We start from the raw sequence: 15,311 nt of genomic DNA, 5'->3' as shown, positions 1-15,311 counted from the left end.
AACAGATTTTCTTCATTAATCTCAAAGATAATGAAAGTTAATGAAATTTTAGAACCTAGGTAACACAGTCCTTTATTAGGACCTGGCAAGTAAAAGGTTTTAAATATAACAGAATAATTCTTACTGATTTTTTTTTAAAAAGCAAATAAATTAAAACTCAATATACCTGCTTTGACTTACCCAAATGGATCACCAACCACAAGGAATGCAACATCACTGATATCGGCATCCTTTAAAATATTATCAGCTTCTTGTTCCACTTCTTCTCTATCAGCAAGAATCAATTTTCTTCCATAAAACTCTTCCTATAGATTTAAGTCCAATATCAAAATGAAACAGCAGGTGACCATTTCAACACATGTACACACATACACACACACACACACAACAATTTTTGTCTGGGCTGGTGCAAATCTTGGCAACCATCCAAACACAGATCATTGAATAGGACTCCTCAGTGAGCCAGCACTCTACATCATGTTGCAATTAAACTCTGTCTTTGGGGCTATCTTAATATCCCAAGAGAAGGTAGACCTCCTAACATCTGAGGCTTTCTGCATTTTAAATTTGAGTCTAATAGATCAGGCAGAACACCGTAGAATGAACAGAGAACACGTATGCATGAGTTTTATTTCAGAAACACAGTAATACAGAATATGTTAGTTAAATAATAATTATAAACATACATGGTAATTTGGGTTTTATTAAATTTTCCACAGGAAAACCTACGGGACCCTGGCTAAAATAAAAGGTAATTTCAATGAGAAACAATAGAAAATTAAGATTTAGTTATCTATAGAGCCAGCAAACATTCCTATATAATTGCAGGAAAGATTAATTTAAAACTGTATTTCCTAGTTCCTGCTAAAAAGGCAGAGTAGCAGAGGAAAGAAAAAAATTCTAATCATATAGGAAGTCTCCATATAAAGTGCTTTGTGAACCAATCCCCTGAAGTTCACCTCTAGCAAATAAACCCAGGAGGTTGACCTTAACTGGGGTGGCAGCACGTAAGTACAGAGAGTGAACTAGTGTGCTAATGGTCATGTGGTGGTGGTTACAAACTATTATGAAAGGTCATGAATCTTATTAACTGATTTCCTGTGGAGTAATATGTAATTCAAATATAATAAAAGTGAATGCATAGACAAACACTATTTCTTACATGCTGAGAAGTTTGAGTTTTAAGGATTATATCAGATGTCAAACATTACAAGGACTGCTGTACTCAATAATTTGTCTGTCAAGCAAAAGAGTAAATAAACAAATGATTAAGCACTTGAAGATAAAGGCCATAGTTCCAACTCTGATAATTATTGCCTAATACTTAACTAGAATCTGTCCCTGAAATGTGAAAAAAGATCTCTTCCCTTTTTCTGCATATCTTCTCAGAGATAATGCTCCAGAAGTTCCCAATGACAATGTTTTTACAGATGAAAAATGGGTTTTTATTTTCACCTTTACCGTAATTTTTTTCTTAATCATTAATTTGTATATAACTTACTTTAATTTCATGAGTCCAGAAAATTTATTAGTGGTAGAACATGTATATTCACATATATCTAAGAGGACAAACGTATGATTATAGAAAACTGAAGAAAATGATATTTTTTCCTGAACTAACATTTCTTAAGATCAAAAAGTCACATGTTACTAGCTTAATGCTAGCAGTAATCCTAAATCCTATCCAATATTTTATAAATGATTTAACAAAAGAAAACCCCACTCTCAAGACCTATCATGTATCACTCTATATTTATCCCTTATCCTAAGAAACATTTCATTATTTAATTGAAACACACATTTATTTATTTATTTATTTTTTAAATATTTTATTTATTTGGCAGAGAGAGACACAGTGAGAGAGGGAACACAAGCAGGGGGAGTGGGAGAGGGAGAAGCAGGCTTCCTGCCGAGCAGGGAGCCGGATGTGGGGCTCGATCCCAGGACCCTGGGATCATGACCTGAGCCGAAGGCAGACGCTTAACGACTGAGCCACCCAGGCGGTCCTGAAACACACATTTATTAAAAACAAACAAACAAACAAACTTATCCACATATGCAGACCTGTGCACACATAGCCAAACAGTCCAGTATAACTAAACGGCTGATGCTCTTGGGGGGGGGGGGCGCTTAAAAAGGGGAAGAAAGAGCAAAAGCAGTAAGAAACTGGTATTACATTCTTTTTAATTTACCCACTTGGTTATTTATTCATTCACTCACTTGAAGAATACTTCTTGTGCACAACCTCCACACCAAATTCTATGCTTGATGTTGGGAAACAATGGTGAATGAGACATATGTGGCCCCTGTCCTGTGGCTTATAATGTTTAGTGGGGAATTATCTACCATATCATTAAGTGCTACAAGAGCATGGAACCTAGTAAGAGTCAGGGAAGAGGGGTTTAAAAAAGGCAGTGTTATTTAACAAATAATTTTACATTTATATTATTTATTATTCAATGGCTGATTAGCCAGTTTTTGTACAGTATCAGCCCTAATCTTCTCCATTCATGAAAATGAAGGCAAAACTCAAAATTCATTCCTGCTTTAGGTTGGCAGGTTTTGTAAGGGGGACAGGGTAAAAAAATCAAAATTAAAATTACTTTTGAGTATTTCTGGAAGGATACATAAGAAATTAGCAATAACTGCCTCCAGGAAGGGGAACCACGATAGAAATCTTTCAATGTATATACCATTTAGTATCTTTTGAATTTTATACCATTTAATGTATTACCTAGTAAAAAAAAAAAATAAAAAGTAGAGCCTAGAAGTAGGATACATAAACAAGAAAACAAAACCTAAAGAAAACCCCAAACACACTAACACTGAAAGAAGGAACAGAGAAATAAGGGCTTACGAAAGGGACTGAAAAAAATGGAAAAATACAAGTAAAACCAAGAGAAAGTAATGTCATGAAAGCCAGTTTCAAGGTCAACTATGTCAGAAGAAGTAAAACAAGTAAGAATTGAAAACTATCCTGTGGCATTCTCAGCTACTAAATAACTGTTCAACAAACAAATATTTCAGAGGAACGGAAGTCAGCTTGCAGGAGTCTGAGCTATGAGTGAAGTGGGGATAATAAATGTACACTGCTTTTTCAAAAAGCTTTGGATAAAGAAGAGACAGAAACAATAATAACTATGGAGAAAAGAGGTTTAAAAGGGGAGAGATTTCAGAATGGACAAAATCTGAATATGGTTTCAGGTTGAGGGGAGAAGGAAGTTAATATACATCAAACATAACGAAGAAAGAATAAACGATGGGAATAAGGTTTCAGAGGAAGGGAGAGGAAGAGGTTTGGAGAAAACACACCTAGTAGAGTTGTCTTCAACAGGCTGAGAACCTCATCTAACAAGTCATTTTCTAAGACTTGGGGGAAGACAGATTCAGATTTAAGGGAAAGACAAATGGTAAGTTAATAAAGGTCACAGATGATTGCCTCATCTTTCTCAGTGGGAAGTCTGTCCCTCCACTAGCGAGCTGCAGCTGGATAGGAAGACAAGTAGAGTGAGCTGGTATCCAGATGAAGCAGATTAGGAAGAAAAGAGAGGGAAACTGGATACACTGGGAGGAAATGAAAGTTATTTTCATGATGCCCAAGAACAAGTATAGCAAATTATTGTGCTTATCTCCTCCATGGTTTTGCTCACAATTATTTTTTTCTTCAGTAAGGAATACTCTTTCTCTTCCCTTTACCCAAATCTTATCTATAGTAACTATCTCTTTCTCTTCCCTTTACCAAGTCTTATCTATAATAACAATATTTATAATACATTTACATTAGGGATGCCTGGGTGTTGGTTAAGTGGCTGCCTTCGGCCCGGGTCATGATCCCAGGGTCCTGGGATCGAGTCCCACATTGGGCTCCTTGCTCAGCAGGGAGCCCGCTTCTCCCTCTCTCTCCCTCTCTCTCCCTCTGCTTGTGCTCTGTCAAATAAATACAATCTTTAAAAAAAAAAAAAAAAATATATATATATATAATACATTACATTAGATCACTCTGGGGTCAGGTGTAGTTCTAAGAACTTATGCATATGAATTCATTTGATCTTCATCACAATCTATGAGATACTCCCTATTTTTATCCCTGTTTAAGAGATAAGAAAAAGAACACAAAGTTAAGTGATTGCCCAAAGTCACAACCAACAAGTGATTGGTTGACTGCAAAACTTTACATGTACTACAGATGATGCACAGGGGTGCCTGGCTGGCTCAAATGGTAGAGCATGCGACTCTTGATCTCAGGGTTGCAGGGCTTGTGAGTTCAAGCCCCACGTTGGGCATGGAGCGTACTTAAAAAACCAAGAAGACCGAAAAAAAACAAATGAGGCACAGACAGGCAGAGCTTAGTGATCTCCTCTGCTTTCTACAGGATAACTAGAGCCCCAAAGTTAGCCCCCTTTGGCCAAAACAGCTTCCTCTATTCACCCTTCAGAGCTGTATAAATATTACCATTTTCTATTTAGACCATGAAAACAAAAGAAACAAAACAAAAAGATTGGGATGCATTATTTTAAGAGATAGCTCAAATTCCATCTATTCCATAGTATTCTCTGGCCACCACAACCTGAAGTGATCTTCTTATATGTATTTCAACTGGAATTAATAACTAGTAATTATTTAATATTTGAGACAGCTTCTACTATTTAATTCATGAAAACATTGGCTTAAGTAAGATCTAAGTTCTTCCCAGCAATATAATTTTATAGTTTCTTCCTGCCACTGTTGCCATGAATTGTTATTTAAATCTTCCATTATTAAGTTTTCCTGAGTATAACACAGATGAATCATGAACCACTTGAGAACAAAGATCATAGCTTATACCTCTTTGTATAAGGCAGTACAGGTGTATTACACCAAAACGGCACATAAAATCATAATTTATTCACAGAAAGTGTCTAAAAAAAAATTCAAAGTGTAATACTAAAACTCTTTGCTGGTTTCACTGTCTCTATTTTAATTAACTTTTGAATAATACAGCACATATAAATAATACTAGTTTTCAATGTAAGCACAAATAAATTCCATAATTTTTTTTTGAAGATTTATTTATTTGAGGGTGCCTGGGTGGCTCTGTCAGTTAAGCGTCTGCCTTGGGCTTGGGTCATGATCCCAGGGTCCTGAGATTTGAGTCCCACATCATCAGGCTCCCTGCTCAGCGGGGAGTCTGCTCCTCCTCCTCTCTGCCCCTCCCCTGGCTGTGCTCTCTCTCTCTCTCAAATAAATAAAATCTTAAAAAAAATAAAATAAAAAAGATTTATTAGAGAGAGAGATAGCATGGGTGGGTGGGGGGGCAGAGGGAGAGAATCTTCAAGCAGACTCCCCATGGAGCGTGAAGAATGACTGGGGCTCCATCTCAGGACCTATGAGATCACGACCTGAGCTAAAACAAAGAGTCTGATGCTTAACCGACTGAGCCACCCAGGTGCCCCAAATTCCAGATTTCTTTAGCAACATCCATGTGTGCCATTTATAAAATATTATTTTGTGTGATTATTGATAAAAGCAAGCACATATTCACTGAGGAAAATAGATTTTTCCAATCTTTTTTCTCGCTATACAATTATCTAGTTATTGAGACCAGACTGTATATATAGGTGTGAGCACATGTCAACAATTTTTAAAAATCAATTTGTTTATAAAAAAAGAAAAGATAGAAATGAAAGGAAATAGAAAGGAAGTCACTGAAGAGAAAGTGGCTCTGAGATTTTACTAGGCAATATAAGGCATGAATTTATTTATTTATACCTTACTTTATTCCAGAGAAGAGTCATTAAAGGTGGCTGATGTTGCACACCAATTTGCTCAGGGAAAAACATGAACTAAGGACCTGGAGGAGGTCATGAAGAGCAGACCAATGGAACCTGTGATACACAAAGCATTTTGTTCGAATCCTACCTTCTCTGTGGACATTCTCTGACATCATTATTTTGTAAAGCTATTATCTATCCCTGAGTATTAAGACAGACACTGCATGCTATAAATGTTAAGACTGGTGCTTCTCAACTCTGTCTTGGCTCATATCACTTACTATCTGTATGACCTTGGGCAAGTTTCTCTGTGCCTGTAAAATGTGAATAGTAACTATAGAGTAATAGTCCTGTTCTACATGTAAAACACTCAGCACAGTGCATAGTAAGTATTCTATAAATATTAGCACTTATTATTGTGGAGGAACAGATATTCCAGCACCTTAACAAAGTACACAAAATTTACCTGTAGGTGAGGCTGGGCCCAGCCCCAACAATACGTTTTTGAAAAAAAAAATACTTGTAAAAATTATAGCAACCAATACATCATCTTAATAAAATCCTACATAACCCTCCAATTGGTTACTATCTTTTTCACAAATGAAGCTACTGAGGTTTAAAGAAATCTGGAAATGTGTCCATTAACAACTACCATTTCTCAACATTTTTCCTACAGGCACTACATTAAGAACCTATGAGGTAGGCATTATTATCCCCATTTCACAAAGTATAAAACTAAAGTTAAAGGACTTGTCCAAGGTGACATGGTAACATGTAAGAGAGAAGGCGTAGACAGGTCCAACTTTCCTCTATGCCATGCCCTGACATCTTATCCTATAAAAACGCTGATTTGTTATTTGTCTCTACTCTCTTAGACGAATTTAAATTCATTCTAGTTTTCCTTGAGGAGGAATATTTATTATCTTGAGCTGAAATACTTTGGTTCCAACCCAACAAATCAGAGTCAACAAATCCAAGCTGGCCATTAGTGCATGGCCAATTCAAGTAGCGGTCTTTAATTCCTTAAGATTTTAAAGTAACTCTGAGACCAGAATTCTCTGGGCTGTGAATATGAGAGAACGGAAGACCTCAAATTCTCTAAGTCACCTTTTTGTTCAGAAGCCTTGGTAGACCAGACAATTCTAAAATCCTCTCCCTTCTCCTGTAACATGTCCATCACTCTCTACATCTTAATTTACATTCTAGTTGGAGTTTGACAAAGAACCTGAACTACTTAACCCCTCCTCCAAAATGTAGAGCCCTTAACAAGAGCAAGCTAAATGTATGATACATTAACAAATCCTAAGGTTATTAAGTTCCAGGCTCACTCAATATACACAAGAGTATGTGTATTATTAGCCTTACTCGCAATCTTTTTAAAGTTAAGACCTCTCTGGATAGGATACTGACAGAAAGGCAATTACCATTCCCTATGGAAATACTTCAGAGGAAGAAGCTTTCAGCTTGGTTTCTGAATATATAACCAACTCATTAAGGCTATGTCGGTACCTCATTAGCACTCAACTCAGAAAAAATTTGAGTATCTCATGAAATAAGGGATTTTGATAACTATCCCCAGGAGTGTAAAATAACTTTTCTATTTACTGGAGAAAACCACAGAATTAGACTTGTAAAGTAAGACAAAGCACCCTTTCATTTTCCAAGTCACTTGGTTGTTGTATTATTCCCATTCTGGTGATCCAAAATGAGCAGGGGATGTGTTTTAAAGGATTTAAACAAGCAGACCTGAAAACTGGGTTCAGCTTAGTATAATGAAAATCAGCTGTTAGACAGTTTTCTTCCCAGGGACTGAAGAACCTTAAGCACCTACCAGGACTTCCTTCCCTACAGTCAGGATTGAGGTATAGGCTTCTAGATACACTCGACTGCAGCGTCTTACAACTTCCAGGCCCTTGACTGTGATGTCCTTGGCATCGCCCAGGCCCAAGCCGATCAGGTAAAGCATTTCAAAGTCCAGGGGGAGGGAGACTGCAGGACGAAGTGAACAAGAAAAACAAGTGTCAGCTACACCGAAGATACGTAAAATCTAGCGATGAACATGAACATGAAAACCAAGATAGCACAAGCAGGGACGGCAAGTCACAAACGAGGCCTGAGAACCTTACTTCACGCCTCTTAAATAAGGATTGGACTGAGTGTTCTTAAACAACCCTACCCCGCTTTTTCTCGTTACACCAAACTAAGAGCAGCCAATTACCCTCTGAACACTGTAGTTGGGTCCCCAAGTTGCTAACTGAAGCCTTTCCGAAAAAGCAGCTACCGAAAGGGCGGATTCCCGCGGAGCGAATACGCACGCCGCCGCCCTCACCTACAGTGCCGCAAAACGCTGGTGCCTTTACTGCACTTTACGACTAGCTGGAGGGGCGGGCGAGCACTGAGGGTGGGGTTGGGGAGAACCGGACCAGAAGTGACCCGCCGGCTGCTGGGGCGGGGTGGGGAAAGGTCAATTGGCTAGGGGAGTCCATCCACAGCCCCCCAACATGCCTTCTGGGAAAGGACGAGGAGTACCCGCGATCCCCTTAGCCCGTGGCTTTACATGTCCCCATCCTAGGACAGGGTAAGTGCAGGAACTCTTCGCCCGGGAGGAGCTGGACCCGAGGTTGGGCCGCGCAGCCTGACGCCTTGCGCCTTTACTCCAGTCACACGAACGGGTGGAGGGTGGGAGGGACTTTTCTAATTTGCCCGGGATTGCCCGAGTGCAGGTATTTCCAACCTCGCTTTTGCATTCTGCTGTAGTTTAACCAGCTGCCTCCCTGGTGAGGTGTCCGTTTAGCAAATCTGGCCATCATGATGATTCTGATTTCCCAGCGGGGCGATGCTGCTTGGGTCCCAACCCCAAGACGTCATTTGGGAGTGCCCCAAGGGGTGTGACTGGGATATGCCTCAGTCATCCTCAATGTCGGGAAGCCCAGACAGCCCTTTTCCCCCTCCCCCCCCCCAATGATCCTGTGCCTAGAAAAGTGACCTTTAAGAATGCTCAGGAATTTCAAACTTCAATTGCTTCCACAGGGGGAATTCCTATAAAGTGGTTGGTTAGATATAGTTCTGATATCGGAATGGTTTGTTTTGACTGTAAATGCTCTTGGTAAGGTCACTAGTGACCTCATCCAAATTAAAAAGACAATTTCCATTGTTTATCTTAGTAGGCAGTGTTGATTATTCAGAATTTTCCTGCTGCTTTTAAGACAATGCCTTGAGTCTTTTTTGCCCAACACCTGTTTCTTAAGCCATAATTTTGTTTTTTCTTAGGTTCCATCTACCCTTTGCACTTCTCATTCAATACACTCTTCATGACTGATTCTATCTAGTATCATTACATCCATCCATTCTTCATACCATAAACAAAATTAACTCAAAATGGATCATAGATGTAAATGGAAAACAAAAAACTATAAAATTTCCTAGACAGAAAATACATGTGATTTTACTTAGGTAAAGATTTCTCAGGTGCAACATCAAAAGCATGATGTAGGAAAGAAAAAATTGAGAAATTGAAGTTCAACGAGATAAAACATATGCTCTTCAAAAGACATTGTTGAAGCCACACACGGGGAGAAAATATTTGCAAAGCATATATTTGATAAAGGACTTGTATCAAGAATACATAAATAACTCTCAAAAGGCAAAAATAAGAAAACAATTTTTTAAATAGGCAAAGAATTTGAATAAGAATCTCACAGAGAATAAGATAAATAAATCCCCAAAGAAGATACACTAATATCAAAGAAGCTTTGAAAAGATGCTAAACATCATTAGACATTAGGGAAATAAAGATTAAAACCACAATGAGATACTAGTACTTACCTATTAGAATGGCTGAAGTTGAAAGCAATAACAAAATAATACCGGGAATATTCACTCATAATTTTGGCTATCTCTAGTATTTTGCTGACTCAAATTTTAGCCTCCCATTTCAGACCTCCCCTTCAGCCTTCTATATTTAACTTCCTGCTGGAAATTACCTAGATAACCCAGAGGCATATCACATTCACATCAAAAGCTGAATCCATCATCTTCCCTTTCAACTTGGCTTTTCCTTCTATATTACCTACTTTGGATGGAAGGCATTATCATCTTTAGCCAGACACTTGGAAGTTACCCGGCATCCAATCTGATGTATCTGCCTTTCTTAATAGAAACCATACCTACTATCACAGTCTTTCTTTAGGTCCTCATGTCACTCCCACAGCTGGTCACCATGTCTCCCTCACATTTATACTTCTTTCAGGGGCTGGAGAGACCTCGCTAAGATGCAGTCTGAAAATGTCAATTCCTTTTATTTTATTATGTTATGTTAATCACCATACATTACATCATCAGTTTTTGATGTAGTGTTACATGAGTCATTGTTTGCATATAACACCCAGTGCTCCATTCAGTACGTGCCCTCTTTGATACCTATCACCAGGCTAACCCATCCCCCCACCCCCTCCCCTCTAGAACCCTCAGTTTGTTTCTCAGAGTCCATAGTCTCTCATGGTTCGTCTCCCCCTCTGATTTCCCCCCCTTCATTTTTCCCTTCCTGCTATATTCTTCTTTTTTTTTTAACATATAATGTATTATTTGTTTCAGAGGTACAGGTCTGTGATTCAACAGTCTTACACAATTCAAAGCACTCACCATAGCACATACACTCCCCAATGTCTATCACCCAGCCACCCCATCCCTCCCACCCCCCACCACTCCAGCAACCCTCAGTTTGTTTCCTGAGATTAAGAATTCATCATATCAGTGAGATCATATGATACATGTCTTTCTCTGATTGACTTACTTCGCTCAGCATAACACCCTCCGGTCCCATCTATGTCGTTGCAAATGGCAAGATTTCATTCCTCTTGATGGCTGCATAATATTCCATTGTATATATATACCACATCTTCTTTATCCATTCATCTGTCAATGGACATCTTGGCTCTTTCCATAGTTTGGCTATTGTGGACATTGCTGCTATAAACATCAGGGTGCACGTACCCCTTCAGATCCCTACGTTTGTATCTTTGGGGTAAATACCCAGTAGTGCAATTGCTGGGTTGTATGGTAACTCTATTCTCAACTTTTTGAGGAACCTCCATACTGTTTTCCAGAGTGGCTGCACCAGCTTGCATTCCCACCAACAGTGTAGGAGGGTTCCCCTTTCTCTGCATCCCCGCCAACATCTGTCTTTCCTGACTTGTTAATTTTAGCCATTCTGACTGGTGTGAGGTGGTGTCTCATTGAGGTTTTGATTTGGACTTCCCTGATGCCGAGCGATGTTGAGCACTTTTTCATGTGTCTGTTGGCCATTTGGATGTCTTCTTTGGAAAAATGTTGGTTCATGTCTTCTGCCCATTTCTTGATTGGATCATTTGTTTTTGGGTGTTGAGTTTGATAAGTTCTTTGTAGATTTTGGATACTAGCCCTTTATCTGATATGTCATTTGCAAATATCTTCTCCTGTTCTGTCTGTTGTCTTTTGGTTTTGTTGACTGTTTCTTTTGCTGTGCAAAAGCTTTTTATCTCGATGAAGTCCCAATAGTTCATTTTTGCCCTTGCTTCCCTTGCCTTTGGCAATGTTTCTAGGAAGAAGTTGCTGCGGCTGAGGTCAAAGAGGTTGCTGCCTGTGTTCTCTTTAGGATTTTGATGGACTCCTGTCTCACATTTAGTTCTTTCAACCATTTTGAGTCTATTTTTGTGTGTGGTGTAAGGAAATGGTCCAGTTTCATTCTTCTGCATGTGGCTGTCCAATTTTCCCAACACCATTTGTTGAAAAGGCTGTCTTTTTTCCATTGGACATTTTTTCCTGCTTTGTCAAAGATTAGTTGACCATAGAGTTGAAGGTCCATTTCTGGGCTCTCTATTCTGTTCCATTGATCGATGTGTCTGTTTTTGTGCCAGTACCATACTGTCTCGATGATGACAGCTTTGTAATAGAGCTTGAAGTCCGGAATTGTGATGCCACCACCTTTGTTTTTCTTTTTCAATATTCCTCTGGCTATTAGGGGTCTTTTCTGGTTCCATACAAATTTTAGGATTATTTGTTCCATTTCTTTGATGTCATTCCCTTCTAAAAATCCTTTTGAGGCCAAGGGAAAGTCCAGGCTCTTTAACATATCCCACAGGATCATCCCTGGAGTGACCACTGCCTACCTCTCTCTAGCCTCATGTCTCTCCACTCCATACCATGAGCTTCTTTAGCAGTACTCTTCTGTGCCCACAACATTCTCCTTTGTGTCTCTATGACTTTAGTCAGGCTGCCATCTCAGCATAGAATACTCTCTCCCACTATCTCCTATCTAGATCACTGTTACTCATTCTTTAAGACTTAAGTTTAGGGGGCGCCTGGGTGGCTCAGTCAGTTAAGCATCTGATTTTGGCTCAGATCATGATCTTGGGGTCCTGAGATTGAGCCCCATGTTGGGCTCTGCGCTTAGTCGGGAGGCTGCTTCTCCCTTTCCCTCTCCCTCTGCCCCTACCCCTGCCCCCACCCTGCTCATGCGTGCAGGCGTGCTCTCTCTCAAATAAATAAAATCTTAAAAAAAAAAAAAAAGACTAAGTTTAGGAAGCCTTTCCAGAGATCCATATGCTAGGTTAGGTATCTCCTTTTAATTATAGTACTACTCTGTGCATATACTTATCAGTCAACTTAAGTGTTTTGTAATTGTCTGTTTATGTATCTTCCTTACCAAACCATCAGTTTCATACAGTTAGGTCCTATATCTTATATTCTCATCCCTAAGGTTTAGCACAGTGTCTGGCACATAGTATTCAGTAAATGTTTGTTAAATAAATCATTATGTATACACTGGTAGCTCAGCAATTTCTTTGAGTTATGATGTATTTTTCTATCTTTATGAAATGCAGGGTGTGGTGTGTTTTAGATGACTACCAAAAGTCATTGATGGAATGTCAAACAAAAACATGCCTTGTTCATGGCACTTCAGAAAGTTATTTATGTTAAAAGATTTATGACACAGTTCACATATACCTCATATACACCCTGTTGAGTAGGTAAATTTTCCAACATACTGGTCATTTTTTATGTGTTTTTGTCAGATTTGTTTTGAGTAATTCCAGGTAGATTTACAGTGAAAGGACAGTGCCAAAGGAGTAATTAATTGAAAAGAAGGTGTAATTTATCTTCTTTCAGGAAGTCTGTATTGAAAATGAAGTTATTCTGGGTAGGTAAGGTAACATTCTTTTTAGACACAGAAGCAATTTCAGTTTTTACTCTTCAGAATTCAGTCAAAGGAACTACTTTCCCTATAGAGTTCTTAAATCTTTCTACCTGCCTTCATTTCTCAATAGAAGTGTAAATTTGGGGGACTTTTCTGGAGATAGATAAAGGTGTTGTGGAAATCTTTTTCTCCTGCAACTCAGTAAATATAATCAACGTCTTGCATAGTCTTTTTTTGTGGAATTATTCTTTGTGATTTGGACATTTCTCCCATCCCATTTAAAACAGTTTCAAATATGATTGCATTTTTCCCAATCATTTATTATAAAAATTTCAAACACCTAGAAAAGTTGAAACAGTTTTACAGTAAACATCCATATAGTCACCTCTTAAGTTCTATAGTTGTTAACATTGTGCTGTATTTGCTTTATCACATGTTTATCCATTCACCCAGCCATCAACCCATCTTATTTTTTGATGCATTTCCAAGAGAGTTGCAGACATAAGTAGACATATTGAGTGCATTTTGCATGAAAGATAAACCCCTCATCTAGGTAACAGATTAACAAAACATAGCTAAGCATATAGCTGATTAAATGATATCATTTCTTCACCTAATTTAGGCAGAGCTTGGAGAATTTCTCTTTAAAACAGTTTCAGTTTTTAATCAATATGGTAGCATTATTTTGATGATAATGAAAGCAGTTAGTCAGAATACATACTTAAAATGTCATAGCAAATTTGAATCTCACATCTAACAGAAAAGAGGGGGATGGTTATAAAGAAATGTGATTCTAGAGCCAAAAAAAAAAAAAAAAGGATGAAGTGAAAGCCTTTTTATTTTAAAGAATAACAAGGATAAATGAGGCCTAAAGAGTTTTCTTCTTTATATTCCTGCTTGCAGGTAGGAGAGTACCAAATTATCCCTGAGGGTGAACATTTATGCTTTTCCTGAAAGATCTTTAAGCTGTTTTCATAACCTTTGTCAGTAACTCATTTTTAGTACCCACACTGTCAGAAATTCTTCCTTATATCTAATCTGTGACCTTCAGGCGGTAGTAATAAAATGTGAAAGATGTAGATAGTCATAAGAACTTAATACTGATGGCTTTTCCATTCCATTGTCATAAACACATCATATAGTAGTTATATTTTAAAGTGAAAACAGTTGAGACACTGCATTACATTATGAACAAATTGTAATTAACTTACATCTAAAAGAAGTCATCCTTCAATTTTCCTACTTGAGTTCATTGTTTGTCTATTGAAAAGAAGACATCAGGGCTACTGGGTAAACTCCATCTGACCTCATTGTGAATAGAGAATATTATTTTACTCTGAAGCTGGCCTTTTAACCTGCATGTTCCCAGAGATTGTCTCATTGTTAGAGGAAATCTTGATTAATATTCTTAGAGCTTAGGGACCCCAAATTGATTGATAGTCATTATTTTATATCAATTCACAAATAGTGAAAATTAAAGATAGCATTGCTTTGGGAGAAGTTATATTTGTTGATTCCTTCCTCCAAAGTCTATTGATAAAAAGGTAGAATTGAGGGCACATAGTTTCACTCTTCCTATGTTTAAACAACTACACAGTGCCCTTTTAAGATCTATTCAGGGAAGCATATGACAATTAGCCAAGATTTAGTTGGAGAAGGTGGGTGGTTTCCCCTTCACTCAAAGGCAAAATTTTTAAAAAGGACCTACCAGGCTTTATATTAGCCACATGCTCCCACTTACTGTACCACTGCCCTGCTTCTCTGAACTCACCTCTTACAAAAACTATAAGACTGTACGCATCCAGAGCTGAGTTTTGCTAGGGTGGGGGGTAAAATAAAGAAACAAAGAACTATACACTTCCAATTCTTCATCTGCTCTTTTCCCCCTTGGCACTGTTCACCTTCAAACATAACTGTGTGATTTACTTATTTATTGTGTCCATTTTTATTGTCAGTGTCCTACTAGAATATAAACACCATAAAGGCAGGAATTTTTTTTTTGGTCCATTTGGTTTACTAATGTGAACAGTGTTTTGGCATATGCTCAGTAGATATATGTTGAATGAATGAATGAACATCTACATATATAAATTAATTACATAATGTAAATTAATTACATAATGTAAATAAATTACAAATAAACTTTTTATTTATAAGGGAATGACTCTGCAGAGGGAAGTTTGCTTAATGGTTAAAAATTAAGGTTTTAGGGGCGCCTGGGTGGCTTAGTTAAGTATCCGACTCTTGATTTCGGCTCAGGTCATGATCTCAGCGTTGTGATTGAGCCCCACATCGGGCTCCACACTCAATGGGGAGTGTGCTTGAGATTCTCTCCCTTTCCCTCTGCCTCTCCCTCCTCCCTCCCTCTAAAAAAAAAAAAAGAAAAA

The 15,311-nt window shown here is 38.2% G+C and overlaps 1 protein-coding gene and 1 long non-coding RNA gene across 8 annotated transcripts in view; one reads left to right on the top strand and one right to left on the bottom strand.

Annotated features, from left to right (window-relative positions):
- The window catches only part of DPH5 (diphthamide biosynthesis 5), a 42,307-nt gene extending 33,736 nt beyond the window's left edge, over window positions 1–8,571 (bottom strand). Inside the window, exons 1-3 of one of the 3 annotated variants that reach the window (XM_078072684.1) lie at window positions 8,485–8,571; window positions 7,582–7,739; window positions 181–305 (exon numbers count right to left, since the gene is read on the bottom strand). In XM_078072684.1, coding sequence (XP_077928810.1) covers window positions 181–305; window positions 7,582–7,739; window positions 8,485–8,560 — 359 coding nt within the window. In that variant the 5' untranslated portion in view covers window positions 8,561–8,571. Of the gene's footprint in view, window positions 1–180; window positions 306–7,581; window positions 7,740–7,968; window positions 8,102–8,255; window positions 8,436–8,484 lie in introns of those variants that run through there. The other 2 variants (XM_078072683.1, XM_078072682.1) reach the window with 2 other exon arrangements.
- Window positions 8,165–15,311, top strand: part of LOC144381893 (uncharacterized) — a 122,284-nt gene continuing 115,137 nt past the window's right edge. For all 5 annotated transcript variants that reach the window (XR_013448021.1, XR_013448019.1, XR_013448022.1 and 2 more), the window contains exon 1: window positions 8,165–8,328. This is a non-coding gene — a long non-coding RNA (uncharacterized LOC144381893). The remainder of the gene's footprint in view (window positions 8,329–15,311) is intronic.

This window comes from Halichoerus grypus, chromosome 5 (assembly GCF_964656455.1).
Source record: "Halichoerus grypus chromosome 5, mHalGry1.hap1.1, whole genome shotgun sequence".
NCBI classification, from domain to species: domain Eukaryota; kingdom Metazoa; phylum Chordata; class Mammalia; order Carnivora; family Phocidae; genus Halichoerus; species Halichoerus grypus.
The sequence above is the reverse complement of the archived record's forward strand: the minus strand, read 5'-3'. Positions and strand labels throughout refer to the sequence as shown.